We start from the raw sequence: 23,696 nt of genomic DNA on the forward strand, positions 1-23,696 counted from the left end.
ACAGACCCCCCCACTCCTCACTGAACAATTGAGGGTGTTGGTTACTTCCTTCTTTGTTTATGTAAGAAAGCTGTTTATAGTCAGTTTTTCCAGTTGGCATAAGTACTTCCTTGACTGCAGTTTGACACATCATTCCTCCCACTCCCTCCCTACAAGTGAAGCTAATGAAAGTCCTTTTTTAAAATTATTATTTGTGATTGTTGGTGTTAACCATAGAAGTGGCCGCCATTCCAGCTCAGAAGTGGGCTGCTTGACACACTTTGTTTTGCTTGTTAGTCCCTAGTGGTTGAGAAACAAAGTGGGTAGTAGAGCTTAATCAACCATGTACACTTTACTGGGTGCTCAACCAGCTCCGTAAACCGTCACGCCCCCATGATTGTTTAAGTGAAACGAGACCAAATGGTTTATCAAAGCGGTGGGGATGGATGAAAATGGATTTTTTTTTCTTTTTGTTGCATGAAATGGTAACACCAACAGACCCTGGTCATTATCGGCGGCAGCGGGCGGGATTGAACCTGGGACGTCTGGAGTTTAGTGCATGAGCTTCTGCTGCATGAGCTAAAAGCCAACTGTAGAGCAGACTCATTAGCATCTAAGTGGTCTCGGTGCCACTAGAGGGGACAGAACAGCACACCCAGGTGGTGTGTGGGTTACAAAATGTTTTAGTTCATTGTCAAATGTAGGACATTTTTCAGAATGAGTTATAGTTCAGCCCATCCCTGCTGGGGTGCACAAGTTGGGGAGAGAGGATATAAGGAACTTCCTCACCCACCTACCTTTGTGCACCCACACAGGAGCCTGGTTCAGTGGCAGGGTTTGAGTTTTACAGATTGCAAGCTGTGCTCTAAGCTAGTTCCCACAGCAACGCTAGCTGCATCATATAGGGAGGGAGATGACAGAGCCATGCTCCACTTTACTGACTAGCAGAACCACCCTGTTCTAGGAGGGCACACGCTGCACCCTGTCCCTGGATGGTGCAATATCTGATTCCTCCTTACTTTAGGTAGGCGATGGTGTGCTCCTGCTCATTGTGCATCCTTGCTACCTTCTATCCTGAACTGTGATTTAGCACCACAATTGAGCCATTAGAATTAAACTGTTTTATCATCTGTCTTTTTTCTATGACAGATCAGTTATTTCAATTGTTTGCCAAAGGAAGGGTTGTATATAATTTCCTACATTTTGGATGATATTCATGAATAAGAGTTAGGTATTGTAACTCATTTTTCCAATATAGAAATGCAAGATTTTTAATATAATCGTCAAGGTGATTTACAACATTAATGAACTGAGCCCTGGCCTTCCAATAAGATGCATGCAGGCAGACACCTGTGTCCATGTGGAGCCCATTTATTAGATGAAATTTCATTTAAAGGTGAACTGAAATGCTTCATAACTATTAAATACGTTCTTCAGTCTTCAAGATCTTTGATATTTTCATACCTCACTATACCTCAGTTTCCCCGAGTGACTAAGCGAGGGGACACAGTAACACTGTGGCCAAGTTAGGAAAGGAACTCGTATCCTCCTGACTACTATTTCCCCCTCTAACCACTAGAAAACACTGCCTTCCCACAATTTAAAAAAACCAAAACATTTCTGTGAGAGACAGGCACAGTCTAGTGGTCTAATCACAGGAGTGGGTGTTAGGAACTCCTAAGTTCTGATCCTATTCTAAAATAGCTACTTCTGAGCCCTTAACAAGACATTTAATCTCTCTTGGACTGTTTCTCCATCAATATAATGAGGGTAAAACCTACCTCTATTTTACTGTTCCCTATTTATATAACAAACAAACACACTTAATTGTGGTATCTTTTACACCATAAATGCTGTGTAACCAGATGGCTCCAAAATGTAATTAAATATCTTAAATGTACCCTATATTCAAAAAAGGTAAGGAAAATCTCTGATACCCATGAAATTTGAGTTATTGTACTTAGGCACTTGAAGTGTATCTTCTTCTTAAATAGCATTCTTCTTCTGTGCCATACTAATGCCAGCATGGGACAAGTTTGTCTCTAGCCCTACCAGGGGAGTAGTGGGAAGTAAGTGTGCCTTCCTATGTCCCATTCCACCATCTCCCCTCTTGACCCCATGCCATGGCTGCTTTCGAATGCTTTGGAGGGAAAGGAGGGACCATAAAGCCTGCATGCTTAATATTTCCACCATCACCACCCTGAGAAGGGGGGAGCGGGCAGGAAATGGGCTCCCCTCTATGTGCTGGCCTGAGGTGCTGGCTAGGAGTAAGGAGTGAGTAAGCTTCACCCAAACTTACTCTCCTCCCGAACAAGAAGGGAGCAGGGAAGGAATTGTGTGGCTCTCCAAGTCAGTTTCTTCCTAGTGCTCCTCCTTCAGTGGTGTAGCTGCCCTGACACAGGGCTGAGTCTCAAGGTGCAATCTAGCCTGTTGCAAATATTTTAGAGAAGTCCTAATTTCTGGTAATTACTTTAATTCAATGTAATATTTCTTCTGTCTGATCTTGTTGATGATTTTTATGCTTTGTCTGCTTTGTTCCCTTCTTAGTTCTTCCAGCAACTGTGGAGGGTGCACCTTTAGCGGTCAGTTGAATAGAATGGACTGTGAATGGGTCCTTGAAGAAAAAATCTGACATCGGACCTGTTCCTGAGAAGTGCTGAAACTTTAAACCCACTGACTTCATTGGGAGTTGTGGGTGCACAGCAGCTCTCAGAATCAGGCTCCTGATGGTGTAAGACCATTAACATTCCTGTTGATTGCCTGAAATTACAGCTCTTGTGCATGCCTGGGACTTTTCTTTCAGAGCCAAGTGCTGAATTTAAGCTGAATCCAAAATGGCCGGTGCTGAATGGGTATATGAGGAATACCTACAATTTAGATTCCAGAGGGTCATCAATGCTATTTATTAGAGACTGGTAATAATAGTGAACAGATACATTCCATACCAAGCTCTCCAGGGATTTAAAAATGCCCAAAGTCCATCCAGTGAAATCCAGCCAAGTTTTATAAAAATTATAGTAGTGGCTTTTATTAAATATAATCTGTGCACTTAAAATGTATAAAGTAATCCGTTTACTTAAAGGAGTTATTTTGCCAAACCATAAATGTACCAATAACTGAAGCAAGGAATAACAGCTTAGGCAATCAAAATTTACAGTGCTGTGTAGAAAAAAGCTTTGACTTTCAGATTTAAAAAAACCTCTCTGCTTAAGCATATGATTCATATTTATTCCTGGTTATACTGAATTCACATTTGTATATATGTTTATAGTGGGGTATATGCTTCACATGATGTATGACTTGTCCACATTATCACAATACTGACTAGGTTTTAGCTATTTTGAGCGCTTGTTTAGAATACAACCCTCTATTCTGTTATCTTTTACATGTGGTTTTGAAATCTATCTATCTCTTATATCCACAAGAAATTCATGAACACACACATTTCATAGCATCCAATAAAACTTCAGAATAACATTCTGCAAACATAAACAGAGGTCACTTATGTAAAAAAAGGGCCTAGCCTCAACCATAAAGAATTTATTGCAACAGTGAATATAATACTCTTAGCACATAGTTCTTCCGTGAACCCAGTACTTGCAGTTTTTGCAAGAGCAAGAGACTGAAGATCTTGCAAGGTAAATTATAATACTATTGTATACAAAAATATGATTTTGAAAATTTTTATGTTTTGAGGTCCTTTAAAAATAGTCACCAAGTGAACATTTCATGGTGCTGTGATGCAAACCTGCACAAACATTATTCACACGAATAGTCTGTCAAGTTACTTTTGTATTGTCAGCATTTGGAGGATAGAGACATTTTACCACTGAGGAAACTGCAAAAGGGCGTTGCCTTAGAATATTCTCATATGCAAATAAATACACAGTTTTGCAACTTGTGCAGAGGTGGGTCGCTAGCAATTTAACAAAGCAGGGCCTCATTTCTCCTTGTAAAAACTGTGTTGGAAATATGGGGCCTTATCCTGCAGTCTTTATTCAGGTTAAACTCCAGGTTTTTTTCTATTTGTTTGTTTATTTTGTTTAGGAAGTTTTAACTAGTTTACAAATCCTTGCCATGTAAATATCAAACAAATCTACACCAGTTAGTTTTTGTTCAAAGAACCATTATACAAGAATATAGTCATTAGGTCTTTCTTTTTTACATGGTGTTCGTATAACAGAGTCAGCATCATTACAACACCTATAATATGTAATTTCTAGTGAGTTTATTAAATTGAGTGCAAAAATTCGGCAGGAGTTTAACCCGAATAAAGACTGCAGGATCACTCCCATCATCATTTCAGGGGTGGGGTGTTTCTGAGGCAGTCCATAGGAGAAAGAGAGGAAGATGGATGCACCCTGGCTGTTTCCTGTTGCTGCAAGTCCCATACATGCTATGAGAGCTGGGAATGTGAGTTAGGGCTGCCCTAGCCTGCACTGGGGGCTGAATTGCCCCCATAGCCCCGGAGTCTGGGAGAAATGGACACCCGCTCCTTAGTCCCCTGAGTTCGGATGAATTTGCTCTTTGATCCTTCCTGGCTGGGCCTATTTTTCTTTTCAAGGCTACATTGTATGTGCCTGTTCATATAATTATTACTTCTCATTTTTGGATCAAACATTTATTGCACATTTTTATGGAAACTAAGATGATGAGAGGTGCATATAAGAAATTCCATCCCCATTCCATCTCCCGCTTTTCATATGACACCAAGTGACCTTAAAGTACAGCAGGATCTGTCCATATGTAAAATACTCCATTGAAAGGCAGCCAACTCTGGGGTGGAGAGTGGTAACCAACTGGTATGCTGCACTGTAGGTTGGAGGACAGGGATTTTGGCCAGGGACACCAACACAAACTCTTACAAAAAGTGCTGAGTGTTCTTTAGTGTTGATGCAGAACACACAGAATCTTTAAAGGTCTACACTGAAAAATAAACACGTGGTAGATGGAAGCGGGCTGTTTAATGTAGAAGGATGAAGAATAGTCATTCTGCTGGGATTTTAACTGGTAGTTCCAGGAAATCTAAGTGTTTTTAAAAACGTATTTAAACTACTATGCCATTTTTCCAGCATTTGAACAGTACAGTCACCATCTGCTTGCCCAGGTACTCGCCTTCAGTATTTACCCTTTTCTCACTTGCTTAGCCCTACTACAGAAATCTTAAAATTCTGAGAGCTCAGGAGAGTCTTACGCTGGGTAGACTAACTGGAATGATATTTATTCAGTAGAGAAACACCTTTTTTCTTTAAAAGGCACATCTGATTTTGATTTTTATAAAAAAAATGTTAATGATAGAAGTGACATTGTAAGGAGGAAAACTCCACCTTATGCTGGAGCTATTAGTATGACCATTAGAGCTTCATAAAGGGAAATACGTATTTTGTACTAAGCGTGTTAATATTGATTTTAATGGATGCCTTATTAATATGGTATTTGAAATATTTATACGCATTTCAAAGTTGGATCCATTGATCTTTCCGTACCTATCTATTGCTAATTATGGTTATAATGACATTTGATTGGAAAAATATGAGACTGGGGATGTTAGCTTTAGTAGCTTTTTGTTGTTGCTGGCAGTGAGGTTGAGTTACTTATGAAGGGGAAACTGATCCAGGTGCGGATGTGCTGCATGATGCCCTGTGCACCATGTAAGTCCTGTAGTATAGAGGGATGTTTATGGAAAATTGGAGCGGAGTAATTCCGCAGAGTACCTGCACGCTCCCTGTGTGCTGCAGAGATGTCTTCATGAAAATTCCAAATAGACCAGCTTAGAGGGAACTGCAACAGGTGGATTGGAGAAGAGGCCATGGGTCTAATACTTCCATGGCTTCCGGGGCCCCAAACCCTCACATAGGAGTTACGGCCCCTATACCACTCCATGAGCTTCAATAGCGCCATAGAGGGGCTATAAAGTCCCTGCAGATGTGTGTGATTCTCACACATTTCCATTCTCACTTAGTGCCCTGCCACAAATCCTGATCATTCAGGCTATTTGTTAGTTGGGTAGAATTTCACCCTAAATAAATTGAATAGCTATTTCCTGTAAAATAATTAACTTCTGATCATTATAAAACTTTTTGTTGGTTTTAAAAGTGACCTGCAAAGGGGATGCTGGATGAGGAAATGAGCTTGTGCCTTCGTAAAATGTTTCTAAGATAAATATGAGCAGACAAAACATTAGGGACATCATGTCTCGTTTACCCTGTTTTTGTTGGAGGACTCGCTTTGCTTACACTGAAGTTTTTGTATGTAGCTGCACTACTGTACCTTTATCAGGACAAACCCTTAGTATTGCTTTGGTGCAAGTCATAGCATGCCCCAGTGCCTTTATAGCAATGCACCATGTCTAAGCTAGGGGTTTGCACTGGTGTCTGAAAATCCCAGTGTAAACAAGACCTCACTAGTGGTCTCAGCTGTGTATCGTGACTACACTCTTTGCCTTTAAGGGAAAGGGTGCTGAATCCTTAACACAGACACCTTTTTCTTTCAAGAGTTTTGCTTAAATATATGTTAACAAAAACAAAGACTTTTCTCAACTAATTAAGTTTCACTTCCTTGGTATCTGTGATGTTGCAACCATATATGTTTTCCAGACCTCTAAAGCCTTCCAGAGAAGAATTTCAAATATATGGGAAATATATATAAATAAATAAGAACCCATCAAACCTTCTTTATACAGGCACAAGCCCAAGTTGGGGGTAGAAGGGGCTGCTTTGTTTTATTTGTGCAAGTCCTCCTTAAAAGAAACAAAATACCTCTGGTTGTTCCAAATTATAGCAATGCCTCAGTATTATTCCTTAAAAATGTTTAATTGTTATATTTACAACCAGGATGCTATTAGCATCCCTGTTAGTTCAAAGGAAGACTTATAAGCACAAAAAGAGTTATTTTGTATAAAACTGAATGTGTGTTTGATATCACGGTAGTTTAGGGAACAATGCAAAGGTCAATTATGTTGCTTGCTGTCCTGTCACATGATGTGGATGTGTATATGAATGCATCCCTGGAATTCCACTGTGGGATCTGCATCTTTGAAGCTGATGCTAAAATTACTGCCTAGGCTCTTGCAAAGGCGGATACTGATAGAAGATTCAATGAAATCGAAGGTCGCTGGTCTGGTAGGTGTTGAAAGATACCTGGCTATGATACTATTTCTGATTTAATAATGCGAATGGGAGGCTAGTCCTTTGTAATAATTAGGACTAATTACTGAAGAGGTGTTGACAGATGGGCTAAGAGGAAACAAACTGCCTTTATCCAGTGGTTTAGAGTCAGATTACTGGTCTTGTGTTATCTGTTTCTCAGAAAGTAGAAGCTTCAATCATTCACTAAGTCTTCAAAGGGGAAAGGGATCCTAACAATATACAGGATTTGGGATGAAGCTATGAAATAAATCTTTGACTCAAAATGGCTAAATGAATCTCTTTTCCTTAAATTATTATAGTTTTTAAATTTGAGTTACAGATGAAGAATCTGATTATAGTTCGAAGTGAGTTGAACCAATATTGGAGACTTTTTTTTGCTGTTGTTCATTGATTAGTCAATACCTAATTCCTTCCTCTCATGAATGCTCTGTTTCCTCCTTAAAGAATGATATCTATGGCTGATGTCCACTTGGAATGGGGAAGAAAAGGCAATTGCTTAGGACTTTCTCTTCTTAGTACATGAAACATGAGGGTTTATAGCATGTAGACACAGTATCTCTGTATGAAAAGTAAAACAAAACGTGTTTACAATGACACCAAATTTCAGTTATCTATCCCTTTATACACACAGATGAAACGATGGAAATTTTAGCAAAAATTGGCCGACTTTGGTATAGTTTTGTTAGTCAGGCAATTATTTTTTTTACCATCGAATATTTTTTTTAAATGTTCTTCCCTCCCTTATTCTTTCTTATGTGACTTCCATCCCCTAGACCTGGAGTCTCTTGCCTAAGCAGCTGACATTGTCTGTCAGATCTTTGTCTGGTAGGAAGGGGTTTAGTGAAGACATTAAAGAGTTAACAGTCTTTCACTGGAATGAACATTTGGAGTGGCTTACTTCAGACAAATGATTTAAAACTCTAGCTATCCTCCATGTTCTCAAATGACTCCCTTTTATATGCACTTCTTCCCACCCTCCACCCAATCTTGACCTTGATTTTCTGTGAAGCAGTGGATAAATATGGTAGACTTGGATAGTTTTATAAAGAGAGGTAGCTTTCAATTATTTATGTGCTTTTTAACAATGGACGCACTTTAATTAGTGTTTAAATATTTATAATCAGTTTTATTGTGCTGTAAAATCTGTTATACTTTGATCTAGATTTTCTGGTTTGAGATAATGATGTTTGTAAAGGTTTTCTTAATGAATTTGGTCAGAATTTGACATAATCTGATTATCTGATGAAAGACTGACACTTCAGTTCCTGCCAGCATAAAAGAGCAGTACAAAAGGGGGCTGTTCAGAGCCCATTCAAAGGCTGGAAGTTCAAGTTCAGGTACTGCAGGCTGGTTCAAGATTCAGAATTAAGATGGCGAAACAGTTTTAGATTTCACTGTTGGGTTTTGGGTTTTTTTGTTTTTTGATCAATTGTGGTTCATACTGGACAAGGGGACTGAAGCTTTAAATAAATAATAACACTTTAAACATGTTAACTGTCTTCAGGAACTTTTGGTTTAGCAAGTAGAGAGAAATAAACAGCTAATGTAAGATATGACCCCTTAAAAATATTGAAGAGCTAACTGATCAGAATGTTCCAGGCATCTGTAAGGTTCAATAGTAGAAATTCTAGTATGAAGGTTGTTGAATTATTGAACTGGTGTGGCAGTTGTTCATTCACTTTTTATTAATATCCTTCACATTTTGACTATTTGCCTGTTTGATATTGTTATCTCAGGAATGTGGAAAATAATTATTGCAGTGTTGTTGTAGCTATGTTGGTACCAGAATATGAGAGAGACCAGGTAGGTGAGGTAATATCTTTTAATGGATCAACTTTTGTTGGTTGAAGAGACAAGCTTTTGAGCTGCACAGAGCTCTTCTTCAGATATTACCAAAGATATTAAATATTTAAGATATTACCTCACCCCACTCGTCTCTCTCAAAGTAAATACCGTATATTTAACAACTGCATCCTACATGGTCATGGAAAAATGGATCTAGAATTATGTGATCAAATTCACATGGAAGAACAATTGTGGTTTTGTATCTAAAATCTAAGATTAGGCTAATCAGTTAAAATAAACATTTGTTGTATTTGATGATCAGGTAATATTTACCCTGTAAATGTCATTCCTGTTTGCACCTGAATTACGGTGCATTCTTGTCACATTTCTTGGACTACTTTGCCATCTGATAACTTGGCTTATCCAAATAACAACTAAATATATTGTATCTGATGGGAATCACAGTGGACAAAAAGGAGGTGCTGATACCAATTAATGTTGAATTTTAGTGAGACACACAGCAGAAAAATGTTTTTTAATCTGCTTCTCTGAATCCTAAATTTGAAATGGTTGATATACATGACATTGGGCCTTTTTAAAAAAAAAATTGATTCTTGAAATAGTAAAGATTATGGACCAAATTCTATAGTCCTTATTGAGGCAAAACTCACACTGACACCAGTGGGACTTCTGCCTAATAAAGCTTGCAAGTTTTGACCTAATGAATTAATACAGAGTAGAGGAACATCACACAACCTTATTATACAATTTGAAGACTTCTCTTTTCTTAGAAAACTTTTAGTGAGTTTACTTTCATTGTGTTTACAGAGGGATTTGAGCACAGATCTGGGAGACCATAAATCCTATGCTGATCCTGGCTCTTTCAGTGACTCTCTGTTACCATTGGCAAATCACTTAGCCTCTCTGCCTCAGTTTCTCTGTCTGTAAAGTGATGTATAATAATACTTGCCTTGCAGCAGTAGGGTGGCTTAGTTAACAAACATAAAGATTCTAAAGAAGGAATTAATTTAATCTCTATGGGTGCAGTAATATCTATAAATAATTAATATTTTGATTTAAGGGCATAATTCTGCAAACCTCACTAACTTCAAAGGGATTGCTCAAGTGAGTAAGGATTTGCAGGACTGGGTCAAAAATGTGAACTATGTAAACAAGCAGGAGCTACAATAGCTGATTTACTATTTGCTTACTTTGACTATTTGTGACTTAGGTGGATTTTTTAAAAAAAGTTGTTTGAAACATATCTATAAAATAAATCTTAAAAACAGAAACCATGATAAAAAAGTAAATGCAGTATTCTGTTGAAAATGTATCCTGAAATGTGGCCTTTTCCAATGATTTTGTATTTTGTCAGTGCTGTTTTAGAAAATGGGGGAACAAGGATAAAAGAAAATATTTTAGGAGCCTTTTCGGAGAGCTCAACCAGGAGATAGTTTGGGTACAGTTTCTTACAGTGCACAATGAAATAACTCGTTCTTTCTAGAATCAAGATCATTTTGGATAAGTAGTTTCTGTGGTCAATGTTATATATTTTGTAGCCGAAAAAATAGCATAAAATCCAATAACTGATTCAAAAGATGTAAAGAATATGAAGTTGCAGTGGCTTGTGGGGTTTTTTAATGGATAGCTTTTACCTCTTAAGTGGTAAAGAGGGGAACAAAAATGCCACTGTTACTTCTATTGGAAATATTAAGTATGTTTGTGTTGTAACATTGTTTAGCACAAACAGATACTACTACTCCAGAAATAATTATTTATAAAGTGAGGTGTGAGCGGGTTTTTTATTTTGGTTGAAACTTGTGTCACTCCATGTTTTAAATTGAAGCTAAAGTTACACAGTAAAAGTTTAATTTGGGTAAAACTGACAGAGACATTAAAATAAATGTCCTATTATGTATGAACTTTGTAAATTACTATGAAAGATTTTATTTGACCCTTCCTCCCCTATTGTCAGATATCACAGGACAATCTTCTGTGCTGGAACTGGTGATCAATAGAGTTAACCCAGTTTACTCTAGCTGAGGGCCCGGCCCTGTATGTCAATAGTCAATTGACTAGCTATTTTGTGATATAAATGTTAGACCTGTAACAACATTTCTTAAGAGTTGTGTTTTTATTATATAGTATCATATTGCGTATGCATTGATATTGAATTAAAACAAGTTTTATGTTATATTTCACATTTAGAAGGAGAAAATCTATAGAACACAAAAAGTTATCCGGTGCGTATTGTGTTTCATGTTCATGTGCCCTGTGGGAGGAAAAGAAAAGTAATAGAACAGACAAATAAATAAACGTGGTGTTGAAACTGGCATTACAGAGTCTGCTGTTGCACAATGGAACCGCAATCAATTTACTGTCTTTATTGGTCAAGTGCCAGAAAAATAGTATAATATTATACAAGGTTAGATTAATTAAATAGTAATTATAAGGGAATAAATCAAGTAATCATAAAAGTTTGTCATGGGAAAAATATGTGTCTAGAATTAATTAGTTTTCTAATAAAGTATATATTTTAATTGCTCAGAATTACGGAATCCTTAATTGCAGACATGTAAGTTTGGCCCGATTAATTTCACTCGCTGTAAGAACTTGATATATTTCTTCTCTGTCAGTTTTTTTTTTTAATAGTTTGCTACTAAACAAGAGTATTTCAGGAAATGTCTGCTAAAATGTCTGGAAGATGTTTAATTAAATCTTTGCCGTCTGAGGACAATATTAACTAGTTATTGCTGTTGGAAGCAAGAGATTCATGGCCGCTGCTGAAGTTGGGAGCGCCCCTAATTTAGGAGGCTGGGTAGACAGATCTCTGTTGCTGACAGATTGCTATGCGTGGCTGAACTGAAAGGCTACTCAAAACAGCCTTTTGATGGCCCTTGGCTTATCAATTTTCTGCTAGATTGCAATGATTTAGCAAGTGTGCAAACTTGAATTCAACTTTAAGCCTGAATGTTGTGTTATACAGAGACAATTGTGTGAAGCCTTTTTTTCATTTATTTTGTGCATTTTCACATTCTTTAATTTTTCAAGGAGATTTGGCATTAGAGGTCCTATATCTTTTTGCATTAGCCATATGGGGAGTCTGTTTTGGAGTTGAACTACTGTGTACTTTGTGTCAGATTTCTTTCTCCTAAAACAAGGCTTTCCGTAGTTTTATCATTGCACTTTACTGGGCAATTAATGGCTTCATAAAGCAAAACAGATGGGGTTCTTTTTCCTTAATCTGGACAATGAACCTGTTTATGAAACACTAAAATTTCATCAATTTCAGCTGTGTTTTCATGCTGTATTTTAGCCTGACATATTAAAAACAAGTGCAGTGGCATAAGTGTAGCCATGATATTTGGCTTTCTCAAAAATGTTTATTTCAGTGAGATTTTCAATGCCTAAAATGTTTAACTGTGTTAAGAAAGGTCAGCCAGCTGATAGCTAAAGGCGAGTATGTCAGAATGAAAGACTGAAAAAAAATTATCATTCTGACACGCCAGGAGTATTAGAATGATTAATGTTTATGTTAATTTATGGCTTTTACATATTGATTAATAGCGTTTTGTTTCAGTGACTAAAATGTATAGGGGCAATGAGATCCATATGCTAACTCAGTGTTCTTAGTTTTGTTCCCATGCTGAATCTATGTTTTCAGATGGAAAATAATTATAGTGAATTTTTTAAATTGCAGATGGAAGTATTTGGAAGTGATCCTCAAGATACCAGCTCAAATCCCAAATATTTCTGAAAATCGTATGTTGACATTTATATGCATTTTCCTTACAAACTTAATTATTTAATGGCATAAGTGTATTGTGTTTTGTTCTCTGTCAGTTAGATGATGACTAGTTAGAGGAGAAAAGGTGTAAAAACTGTAACTACTCATTCTCTGACTGGAAATGATTGAAAAAAAAAATCACATTGTATTGCTATTAGTAGCCATTTTTTTTCCTGCTTTGATTGGATTTCTTGGCATATATTTGCACCAGTGGCTGATAAACAAATCAGTTTGCTACCTAACCATTTATTGGTTCATACAGTGAAATGTGGAGACCTCCGTTGTTCCCTACATGGGGTCAGGAAAGAAGTTAACTTTAGGGCAGATCCTGAAGGAGGTTGAGCTCCTAACCTCCTGTTTACTTCAGTGGCAGAGGGAGCTACTTTGCATCTCTCAGGATTAGATTTACTGTTTTGAAGTATTCTTCTGAGCAGTCAGTCATTACTGGTCATTAACAACTATTTTGTGGCCAGGTAGAATGAAAGCTCTGGCCGCACTGACTTCCCAACCTGTAAAAATCCAGGCCTTTAGTAAGTTGTAACATAGGATGTGTGGCAACAGGTTAATGGCATCTGCTAATACAGTATTGTATAGCTTGGTCATATAAATCAGCAAGTCCTGTTTGATGCTGTTATGTCTCCAAATTTAAATTTTCAAAAGCAACAATGTTATGTCAGTATGGAAATCTCTTGGTTATGTTAATTTTTGTTCACATTTCAGTTCACACTAGTGCATGCTTCCAGTCCATTGCCATGGTTTTATTTTTGCTTTGTTTTTAACATGAATCTTTTAAGGTACAATGTCGTTCCTTAATTCCTACTTTGACACTGATGTCTGAGGATGAACATAGATAAAGAATAAATATACAAAGTAATTAGCTAATAATGCTAATGTAAAGCACTGGATATACACATTGCTAAAAGGAATGACTCATTTGTACGTTTTATGTGTCAAATCATTCTATTTGAAACCCATTATATTTACTTAATTAGCTTTTTAAACATAAACACTAAAGCACAATATTTATAATTAGTATTATTATAGTATTAGTAGTATAGCAAGAAAGATATCGAACAGACCTAGAAAGTAAAAAGCTTAATTGTCACATTCATGTTTTCTTGGCATATTTTTCAAAAGTTAACATAGTGCTCACATGTCTAAAAGCAAGTCACGTGTCATGTGCAGGCAAGCTTCACTCCTCCCCCCAGTTCTACCAGTGTGCCTCAGTTCTGACCTCAGCATACTGTGCAGTTTCTCTCCTGAGTTTTACTTGAGGAAAGATTGACAATTATATCAAACTATGTGGTGAAGTTGTGATGTGTACAAATGAGGTCCAGGATGAGAATGTAAGCTCCTGTTCCTTGTAGGCTAATTGAATTCCAAGTTGCTTCATTTGGTGGTGGGGGGAGAGTCTTGTTATATTTTTAGCTTATGATGGAGTACAAACTAAACATCCTGTTGCTCAGATACTTCTCCTATTTAAATGTTCTTCCCTACTTCTGTGTTTTTTATGTAAAGCTTATAGGATTTGCAGAGTCAAACTCAAAGGCAGTGGGCTGAAAATTTACCACAGAACGCTGGTGGGCATATGTGTGTTACCAAATACTTAAACTGCTTTTAGAGCACATTTTCTTAGTATGCAGTAAACTTCAAATACTCATCTCTGAGTTCAAATACTCTGAAATAAGCAGTTCAGTTGCTTTCTGCAGATGTATCTGGAAGCTGCCAGACCATCTGTATTTTAGTTATGTTTGAATAAAATGGGTACTTGTAATCCTGGACTTTGATCCTTTGCCTGCTACAAATGCCACATGTCCATATAGCATTTGCCCCAACTACTGTTGTCTGAGATATGTGCAAGTTCCACTGTGTTTTGGCATTTCAAGTAGAGTAGATTTAGAGGAAGGCCAATCAGGTGGCTGTTGGGTCTCTGTTGATCCAGCCTGGCTGCTCTAATGGATCATACAGCCAACCAGTAAGGTGGTAGCCAGCTGAGTTGGGGGAGGCCCACAATTTTTAAATGCAGACATGCAGTATGGGTACTGCTGGGGGCAGAAGGGGAGATTGCCCCACCATGAAAGCTCAACTGTCTGTTATGATTTATAGGCAGAAAGCCTGGACAAGATTGGCCTTCTGGGCCCTTTAGAAAGCTGATACTGTAAGGGCTACCTACCATGTTTTAAAATTGAAAATGGAGTTGGAGGTAATATAAATTGATTATGTGCTTTATGCTATTAACTTAATAAATTTGCCCTTTCTACCAGTTTTCTTTGAAATTACATACTGTATATTCTTATTGAATGCAGATGCTATATAGTCATATCTAGTTAGTTAGCTATAAGATGTGGGAAACATGTCTTAAAAATCATCATGAAAGGAGCACAGTTACCCTTTGACCCAAGTGGAAAAGACAGAAGTGCAATCTGGAAAGGAGCTTTCATACATGAGAACAGGGAAGAAAAAAGGTTATTCATATTTTTACTGATTAATTCTTTAATCTTACTCTTCTTTGGGAGGCTGGCACCTGGTAGGCTTGGAATTTCCAGAAATAAAAGAGATTTCATATATTTGATGATGAGCACACCTGGATGTGTCGAATATTTTGCAGTCATAATTATATCTGCACACCTGCTAGTTAGAGTCCCGAGTCAGTTTGCCAGACGTGCCGAGGGAGATTTATCTCTGGCATACCTGAAAAATCTCTCTTTAGCACCAACATTTTGCTACTTTGTAAACGACTACAGAATAGGAAGCCTTTTTTAGTCTTTGCCCAAGCTGTCTGTATCTCAGATTTAATTGTGGGGTTGCAGGGGAAGGGGGTGCTTGGATGATAGTTTACTAGCAATTTGTTTTTGCTTCGATGTGTGATGGAAATACAAATGACAGGAGTGGGAACAGGAGAGTTGTTGAATTCAGCTGGAATTTTTCCTGTGGGAATCTGTTAATGTTTTTAAATTCTCTGTGAGATTTTTCCAAGGTAATCTTTCTGACATTTACATTTTTAAATGACTATTATTAATTGAAAGATCTACTTTTTTCTATTCTTTTTTGGTATCAAATGCTGAAGTAGTGCATTTTTCACTGCACAGAAACTCAAATAACTTAAGGAAGGTTCCCTTAATTACATGCTAAACAAAGTGGAGTTTTATAGGTATTGTTATTGGTAATTTGTTCTCTAAAATTATGTAACTTTAAGTTTTTGAAGAAGATTAAACAATTCCCAATTTTAGTAGAAACATGTTTTGCATGGCAAAGCCTTTTACAATACAATGTGTGGTGTACACAGTCATTAGCTAACTGGAATATCGATCTGGACACCTGGATTTTCCAATCAACATGCAATTGGTGGTGGATCAAGAGTAATCAACATAATATATCTGGGGTTTCTATTGTACCCTGTCAAAATAACTTCTGGAGCGAAGTTTGGTCCCTGAAGGAGGAGAGTGTTACCCGCACAGGAAAAGCTAGAAAAAATAAAAAATAAAGAGTAGGTTTGCTGTCTATTTAAAATAACAAGACCAAAGTACAGCAAGGAGGTGTTGCATCTCTCAAGGCTGGTGTCTTCTTACAAACAAATAATGTCATAAGAAAAACTTAATTCATGTCCTCCAATGTCCTGTCTTGGAAGCCAGTGTTCACAACATCTGGGTGCCTCTGGGTCAAGCACATAGTCTAGGACAGAGAACTTTTCTGAAAGCATTTATTATAAATTTCCTTCTTTAGGTCTCACTTTGCTGCTTAGAGCCCTGGGGCCTGATTGTGGTCTCATACCAATGTTGGTCACTTTTGAAAATGGTACTTAGGCTCCTAAATCATTTAGGGACTTTTGAAAATTTTGCAGATAGGCACTTAGGTGCTTTTGAAAAATCTCACTAGGCGGTTATCTGCATCTTCAGGCAGTTAAATACAGTACCTTTGAAAATCTCCTTAAGTGACTTGCCGAAATTCACAGAGGGAATTAGCAACAGAGGTGGGATTAGAATTTAGGAGTTCCTGTTCCCAGACTGTTGGTCAAACTGCTATGTCACAACTAGTGAAAACAGTAGAAAACTTAAAATTGTTATGCTGTCACTTCTCATCAAGCACCTCTGTCTTTCTTGCTGTGCAGTCTCTGATGGTTTAGCAGTAGCAATTAATAATAGAAAATACCTCATTCCGTAGCAAAACACAATATGGGGCTATTGATAAAAGCCATATACTATTAAATCCAGGTTTCCAGATTGATATATATAATAGCAAAATCCCATTTCCAAAGATTGATAACTTACTTTGAATCCGTAAGTGAATAAAGTATGTTTACTATTATTTTTTTCCTATATTCCAGTCTGAGGATTTTTCTACAGTATTGTCCTTGTAAAGACATGCATTAGGAGTGTCTGTTTCATGCCAGCTAAAACCCTCCTCACATCCAGGCACACACAGTCTGTCAGCAAAACTTTTGTGTTGGTAATTAGAAAAATGCTATTAAATCCTGCCTCGTAATCCCTGATAGCCTCTGGGCTGACTCATTTCCATTTTGTCTCCCTCCCTCTCTTGGAACTATATTTTGGAATCATTCCTTCATAAAAAGTGACACCTCCCTATAACATGATTGTGTTAGCTACATTAAATGTTCAGAGGGTTCCACATCAAATTGTCACTTTGAGGGTGATTAGAATGGTTTTGGATACAGTTATGGAGCTCCGATCAAGTGACCTTCAATGACAAAGTGCTTATTGTAACGGACAGCCTCATAATAAGGATGAAGTACGTTACAGATAGGCACTGAAGGGTTGAATCTCACCATGGGGAACAACCTTGTACAAGCGTGTAATCATCTGAAAATTTATTCCAGGCTTGTCATGAGTCTGGATCATCAGACAGCATCATAAAACAGATGAATCAGTGCATTAAAACATGGAAGTTATACGCTGAGCTCATTATTTTTGTAGCTTACTGTACAGTACTGTTGAGGAAGAGAGAGATGTTAGATTGTAAATGCCTGTTTCATGACTACACCTAAAATATTTGTTTAATTAGGAATTACTGATACCGTGGCGATCACTGCATAAAATTAAATCTCTCTCATCTCAACTGAAGTGCAGTACTCAATGGATCCATTTAATAAAGGAATCAGTCTGACAAGGATGCATCATGAGTATCTACTTAAAAACTGAAATGTTTTTCTTGTCCATGTAATGCTTAGTTTTACGATTCTCTGTGACTCCTCTTCTGTGACCCCGCTGGGAGAAAGAAGCCTGTTGACCTTCACTTATTTAACGTAGAAAATGGTTCTTTGGGCTGGTGGAACCCAGGAGTAAACAGCTTTTTTAAAGAGTTGTGATGATTGAGATCCATCATGACAGCCTCTCCCCCCCCCACTTACTTTTCCATCTACTCATTTCTTAATGTGAACACAGGCAATAAAGTAAGAGATAGAAATGTAAGACATATGGGGCATGGCCACTAATTTCACTCAGAAAGGACTATTGGTAAAAACCTGCTTATAATGCTCACTATTGTGTCATTTTCCAAATAAATTTAAAGTGAATTTAAAGCTCATAAAGGCTGCTAAATTAATAGCTATTCCTTAGCATTGTTCTGGAGGATCCTCTCTAGCAAGTTGAAGTATTGTTCAGTCTTCATTGCCATCCAGTCTTTATCGTCTTTACAAAAATTGTCTACGTAGGTGTTCATTTTGATGGGCATTTTTGTGCTGTGAACGTGTTTTGCTAAGGCCTGGATCCATCCAAGCACTTAAGAATGTGCCTAACAGGGTCCTATGAGTAGCTCTTTTGAATTCAACAGAATTACTCAAGTACTTAAAGTTTTATGCACATGCTTAAGAGTGCTGTTGAATCTCAGCCTGTGATCAACCACTTGCTTTACATAGTCCCCCAGCCCAGTCATCAAATGATAATTTTTGATTATTACTGATGCTGGGCCATATTTGAACCAGTGCCTACAGGCGAAAAGATCGATATCCATTTCCCGATCCTGGGAAGAATGCAACCCCCTCTGAATGCAATATTTAACATAGTGTGGTCATAACGTTAAAAAGAATGCTGCTTTGGTTTTTATTTTATTTTTATATAACCATACCTAGAACCAAAAGTTGGAGCACTTGGGAGTAATGAAACTCTGGTGTAAACATGATTATCATTCTAACCTTACCTGAAATCCTTTTCATTGGATATATATTCCATTGCCAGAGAGCACAGTGAAAGGATTATTTTGGAAGGAAGGGGAAAGAATTTGCCAAGGGCCTAACTGGAATGATAAATGTGCTTGCTCCACTAAATTTGTGTGTCCAATTCCTAGCCTTTTGTAGTTGTCACTTGTCAGTCCAGTTTGCAGCATGGAGAATGGCTGAACACATTTGTATATTCAAATATATGATGGGTGCATATTCATGTAGCAATCTCAGCACTTCTCATAGTTTAGCATGGATGGATAGCAATGAGAAGCAGATTTGATAGATGCTTGATCCCTAAGTGTAAGAGGGAACATTTTAGTTTGAATTATATGGCGAATAACCTCAACATAATGCTAGCTATAAGGGGAAAGTATAGACTCTTAAGCGAAGCAAATGTTTGAAGCAGAGCACAGTTGCAGTTCTGTTATTCATAATATGTGCTTCTTAACACTGTGTGATTAAGAAAATCTTGTGCTTTTCTTTGATTTCTCTTCTTGGAAAGGTGTCTCTAGATTATTGATGGTATGGCTCTTCCACCTCCAGACCCACAGTTTGTTCTACGGGGTACTAGTGCTGAAGTCCATACTCTACATTTTTATTGTGGAGACCAGGAACCTGATTACCCCATTCTCTTCTCTGGGTAAGTAGAGGCCTTTAAGTAAATTTCCCACTAGAAGCTGTTGCAGAGATGAGCATCCTTCAAACCTTTTTTTTTTTAAGAGAATATACTTTAAGTAAATTATAGCTGGGAAAAACAACAAAATGTATTCCCAGTAAGTGGTTGGTGCATTGAACGAAGCCTATGTACATACATAACATTTCAGAGTCCGAGAAGGCGGAAGAACAGAAAAATTTCTTATCAAATTTTACGTGATTGTCACAGAAAATGCCATCCGTTCCCTCTATCAGGTCTTCCAATGGGCTGATCCATGTCTGGAACCTGAAGACACGCAGAGTGGACACAATTCTAGATGGCCATGGAGGAAAATCTGTGTACTGGTTGGAAGCAATCTATGGCAGAGACAGGCTCCTCAGGTCAGTGGAGTAGTCAAAAGGCACAAGAAATGGTGGTGCTTGTATTAATCTTGTTGCTGTAACATACTTGATAAGAAGGTGTCACTTATTTCTGAAGTCATTGTAAGTCTTGTCTCTGAACATACAAAACAAAGTGAGACACAATTTACAACAAAGGGCCAAACTTAAAAGCCACAAAATAAAAATTGAGAATGCCTAAAATAATGTTTTCAATTGCTACAGAGTAAATACTACTTCCTGTGACTACAGCATCACAATTCCATATTTCTGGCATCCTTTAGTACATTAACGGAAGTGTGGTAACCTGAAGTCTTTATGTGAAGAAGGTAAATTTGGGTGTAAACTGACAAATGTTCCACAATAGTTTTCAAAAAAGAAAAATACAGAATATGGCCATGTCTACACTAGCGAGCTGTGCCTCTGTAAGAGTGCTCATGTAGCCACTCTATGCTTATGGGAGAGAGGTCGTCTCTTGACATAATTAAACTACCTCCAACAAGCAGCAGTAGCTATGTCAGTGGGAAAGCGTCTCCTGCCAACATAGCGCTGTCCACCCCAGAGCTTCTGTCAGTGAAACTTATGTCACTCAGAGGAGTATGTTTTTCACACCCGTCAGTGCCATAAGTTATACCAACAAAGAGCTAGTGTATAGATAGCCAAGTTACAAGCTAGGAAACTATAAAGACAAAGGCGATAAGTGAGTTCAAGAGATAGGAAAAGTAAAGGATTGAAGGATGTGCGGGAAGAGCAGGAATGGCGGATTAATATCCACCAAAATGGAACAAGAATGCTGGGTTACATATTCATACTCCGTTGCAAAATATGTTACGTTCTCCTGCAAGGAGGGATGTTTGAGAGGTTACTGTGTTCCTTGGAATACACAGGTGATCCACCTTCTTTGCAGCAGATGCCAGAGCGTCTGTGTGTGATTTTGAGGTGTTCTGACATGTTTATCAGGAAAAGACATCTCTTGTAAAGTACTATCGAGCTCATTAGCATTTATATTTGTTGTCTGCTTAAATTCAGTTAACACCCTGAAGAAATTTGGTATTGAACTAAAATTATTCATCTAATTATCCAGTTTTCCCCCTCATCTATTCTCTGCTGTGTATTTATAACATTATGATGCTTTATAATTCCAGGGCTATTGTTACCTGTATTTTTCCTTATCTTTCTTCATCTAAAATTTAACCAGAACAAACCATTTTCCCCATCTCCTGATAGATTCTTAAAATGTAAAGTCCCATAGAACTATTCAGTACAATTCCTGTTTTATGAACGAACTGGGATTGAGGAGTTCATAAAATTAAAGTTCATAAAATTGAACATTTCATAATTATAGTAGGTACAGTGCATAACTTAATTTATCAGTGATAATGTACGTTAACAAATTTATATAGTGTGCCTAATTTTTCTTTTATTGCGAAAATAGCATCTCTTCTTTGCTGTCAAATCTGTTTTTTTTTTCAAATCTGTACAGTCACTTAAACGTTGGCTGAAGGATTGAAGTCATGTTTTGTGGCAGGAAGATGACTTCAGCGGCAGAAAAATGGTTCATATGAGTGATGTCCATACAATCAGGGAGTTACTGTACATGACACTGCTTTGCTTAATGCTTCTGACAAGTGAGAAAATTGTTAGTAAGAATTATTGTTAGTAAGAAATACTTGAATTTGTATAATTTAATGTATGGAAGAGAGGCGTTGGGGAGCTTCTTATTCCAGATAACTTGAGGGCAGTTACTGTAACTACTTGGATACTTATAGAGTATATTTAGTGAATTCATTGTTTCAGGCTTGCATGCCTAATATTTGTTGTCAACACCTGCAATTGCTTGTAACTTGACCCTGAAATAAACTAAGTGGTTGCTGTTACTTATTGACTATGAATGTTCCATCTTTAAAAACAATGTGAAGATTTGATTGGTGGGAAACTGAGGTGTTCAGGATATTGATAATGGAATATGGAGCTTCATTTTCAAACTACTCCACATCAGTAGAGAGTGATAGTTATTTCCATCTGATAGTGGTTTGGTGACCTGTGTTAGATGAGAATGGTCTCAGTCAACTTCCTAGGGTTAAATCCATTCTATCTGCATAAAGCTTTGAGTATTCATGGCCTATACCATGAAGGTAGTGCAGAAGGTATGGGAGGTGAAATGCATCCCCTCTAGCCAGGGCCAAGATACTGTGCTGCTTTAGCTTATGGACTGGAATAACAATCACACCTTCTGTGCACCAGTAGTGTAGTGTAATAGGGCAACTGGCTTCACATCACTATGGAACTATTAATTCCCTCCCCTCCATTGTGACTTTCTATGTCTGAGTGTGTGAGACCAGCACAGAGCCCCTGTCTGTAGCACCTAGAAGGTGTGACATCTGTGCATCCTTCCTGTCGGCAGATCCATGATTTTGGTTCTAGCCCAACACACCGTGGAAAATTCCAACCTTATGGCTCCAATTTGTTAACCCTTGTTACTCATCATTGTACTGGTTTGTTTCTCTCCCATTAACTCTCCCTGGATATACAATATTCCTAGAATCTTTTGACATCGTTTTTACCTCTTTGCATGCATTATCTTTGTCTAGTTTGCCTTATCTAGCAAATGGTGGGGTTTTGTTTTGTTTTGCTCTGCCCTTCTTTTACACGTCTGTATAGTCATTACTATTTGCCTAGTTCATTTGATGACACATGTAAGAAGTTTTTATTTCATTTCTGGGAGAAACTGTGTTATATGAGCTTTTTTTAATGTTTGTGATTCTCTCCTTCATAATTATGTTTGAATTATTATAACTTATATATTGTAAAAGCAGCAAAGAGTCTTGTGGCACCTTATAGACTAACAGACGTTTTGGAGCATGGGCTTTCGTGGGTGAATACCACGTGGTATTCACCCACGAAAGCTCATGCTCCAAAACGTCTGTTAGTCTATAAGGTGCCACAAGACTCTTTGCTGCTTTTACAGATCCAGACTAACACGGTTACCCCTCTGAAACTTATATATTGTTATTGCAAAAACACTCATTTGTAAATGATCACATACAACGTATATATTTTTTATTGTAAAAGCCAGGGCCGTAACCAACAGATCTGCCTCTGGGATTTGGCAGAAGGAAGGAACACAGTGACAGATTCTGTTTTGACTGAAAATGTGGGATTCTGCAAAAGTTCACTGCTGAAGGTGGCACAGGGACATTGGCTAATGGCCATGCCAGGAAAAGACCTAGATGAGGTAGGAAATCTGTTCCCTTCTGTTGCTTGGAGGGGGAAAACATTTAGCATGCTTTGTTCCTTAAATTATCTGACATGGGTGAGGTTTCCCCTTTTCAGACTAATCTGTTAGAGAAGGGACACAAGGAGCCCTTTGTGGCTACTAATTGGACCTGCCAGGGATATGATTGAACCATAAATCATGCTCTAATAACAAAGTTTCTATCCTGGTTCTAGCTGACGTTTAAATATTTGCAGCTGATGATCCTATATATGCAGGAGTTTTGAAAACTTGTTTTAATACAGCTATCTGAGTAAGGGGGAATTAGTGATCTTCTGGCTAACGTTAATGTTCAAATAGTTCATCATATTGAGGTTCTGTTCTTTCATCTGAAATTAAAGTAGTATTATCGTGGGAGATTTGGATGGCTGAGGCAATTGGTAATGTGATAAATAGTCTTTCACCCCTATGTTAATGGTTTTACTAAGACCAAGTTGGAAATAGTTGAAAGTTATCACTAGCTGATGGATGTTTAGTGAAGTCTGTGTGCCATGATTTGACAGGGCCGCCCAGAGG

At 37.7% G+C, this 23,696-nt stretch overlaps 1 protein-coding gene across 9 annotated transcripts in view; it reads left to right on the forward strand.

Annotated features, from left to right (window-relative positions):
• The window catches only part of GNB1L (G protein subunit beta 1 like), a 55,662-nt gene that overhangs the window by 10,350 nt on the left and 21,616 nt on the right, over positions 1-23,696 (forward strand). For 3 of the 9 annotated variants that reach the window (XM_044990422.1, XM_044990420.1, XM_044990421.1), the window contains exons 2-5: positions 12,613-12,674; positions 19,377-19,514; positions 19,784-19,909; positions 22,979-23,141. In XM_044990422.1, the coding sequence (XP_044846357.1) occupies positions 19,399-19,514; positions 19,784-19,909; positions 22,979-23,141 (405 nt within the window). In that variant the 5' untranslated portion in view covers positions 12,613-12,674; positions 19,377-19,398. The remainder of the gene's footprint in view (positions 1-12,612; positions 12,675-19,376; positions 19,515-19,783; positions 19,910-22,978; positions 23,142-23,696) is intronic. The other 6 variants (XM_044990419.1, XM_044990427.1, XM_044990426.1 and 3 more) reach the window with 3 other exon arrangements.

This window comes from Mauremys mutica, chromosome 16, assembly GCF_020497125.1.
Source record: "Mauremys mutica isolate MM-2020 ecotype Southern chromosome 16, ASM2049712v1, whole genome shotgun sequence".
NCBI classification, from domain to species: Eukaryota; Metazoa; Chordata; order Testudines; family Geoemydidae; genus Mauremys; species Mauremys mutica.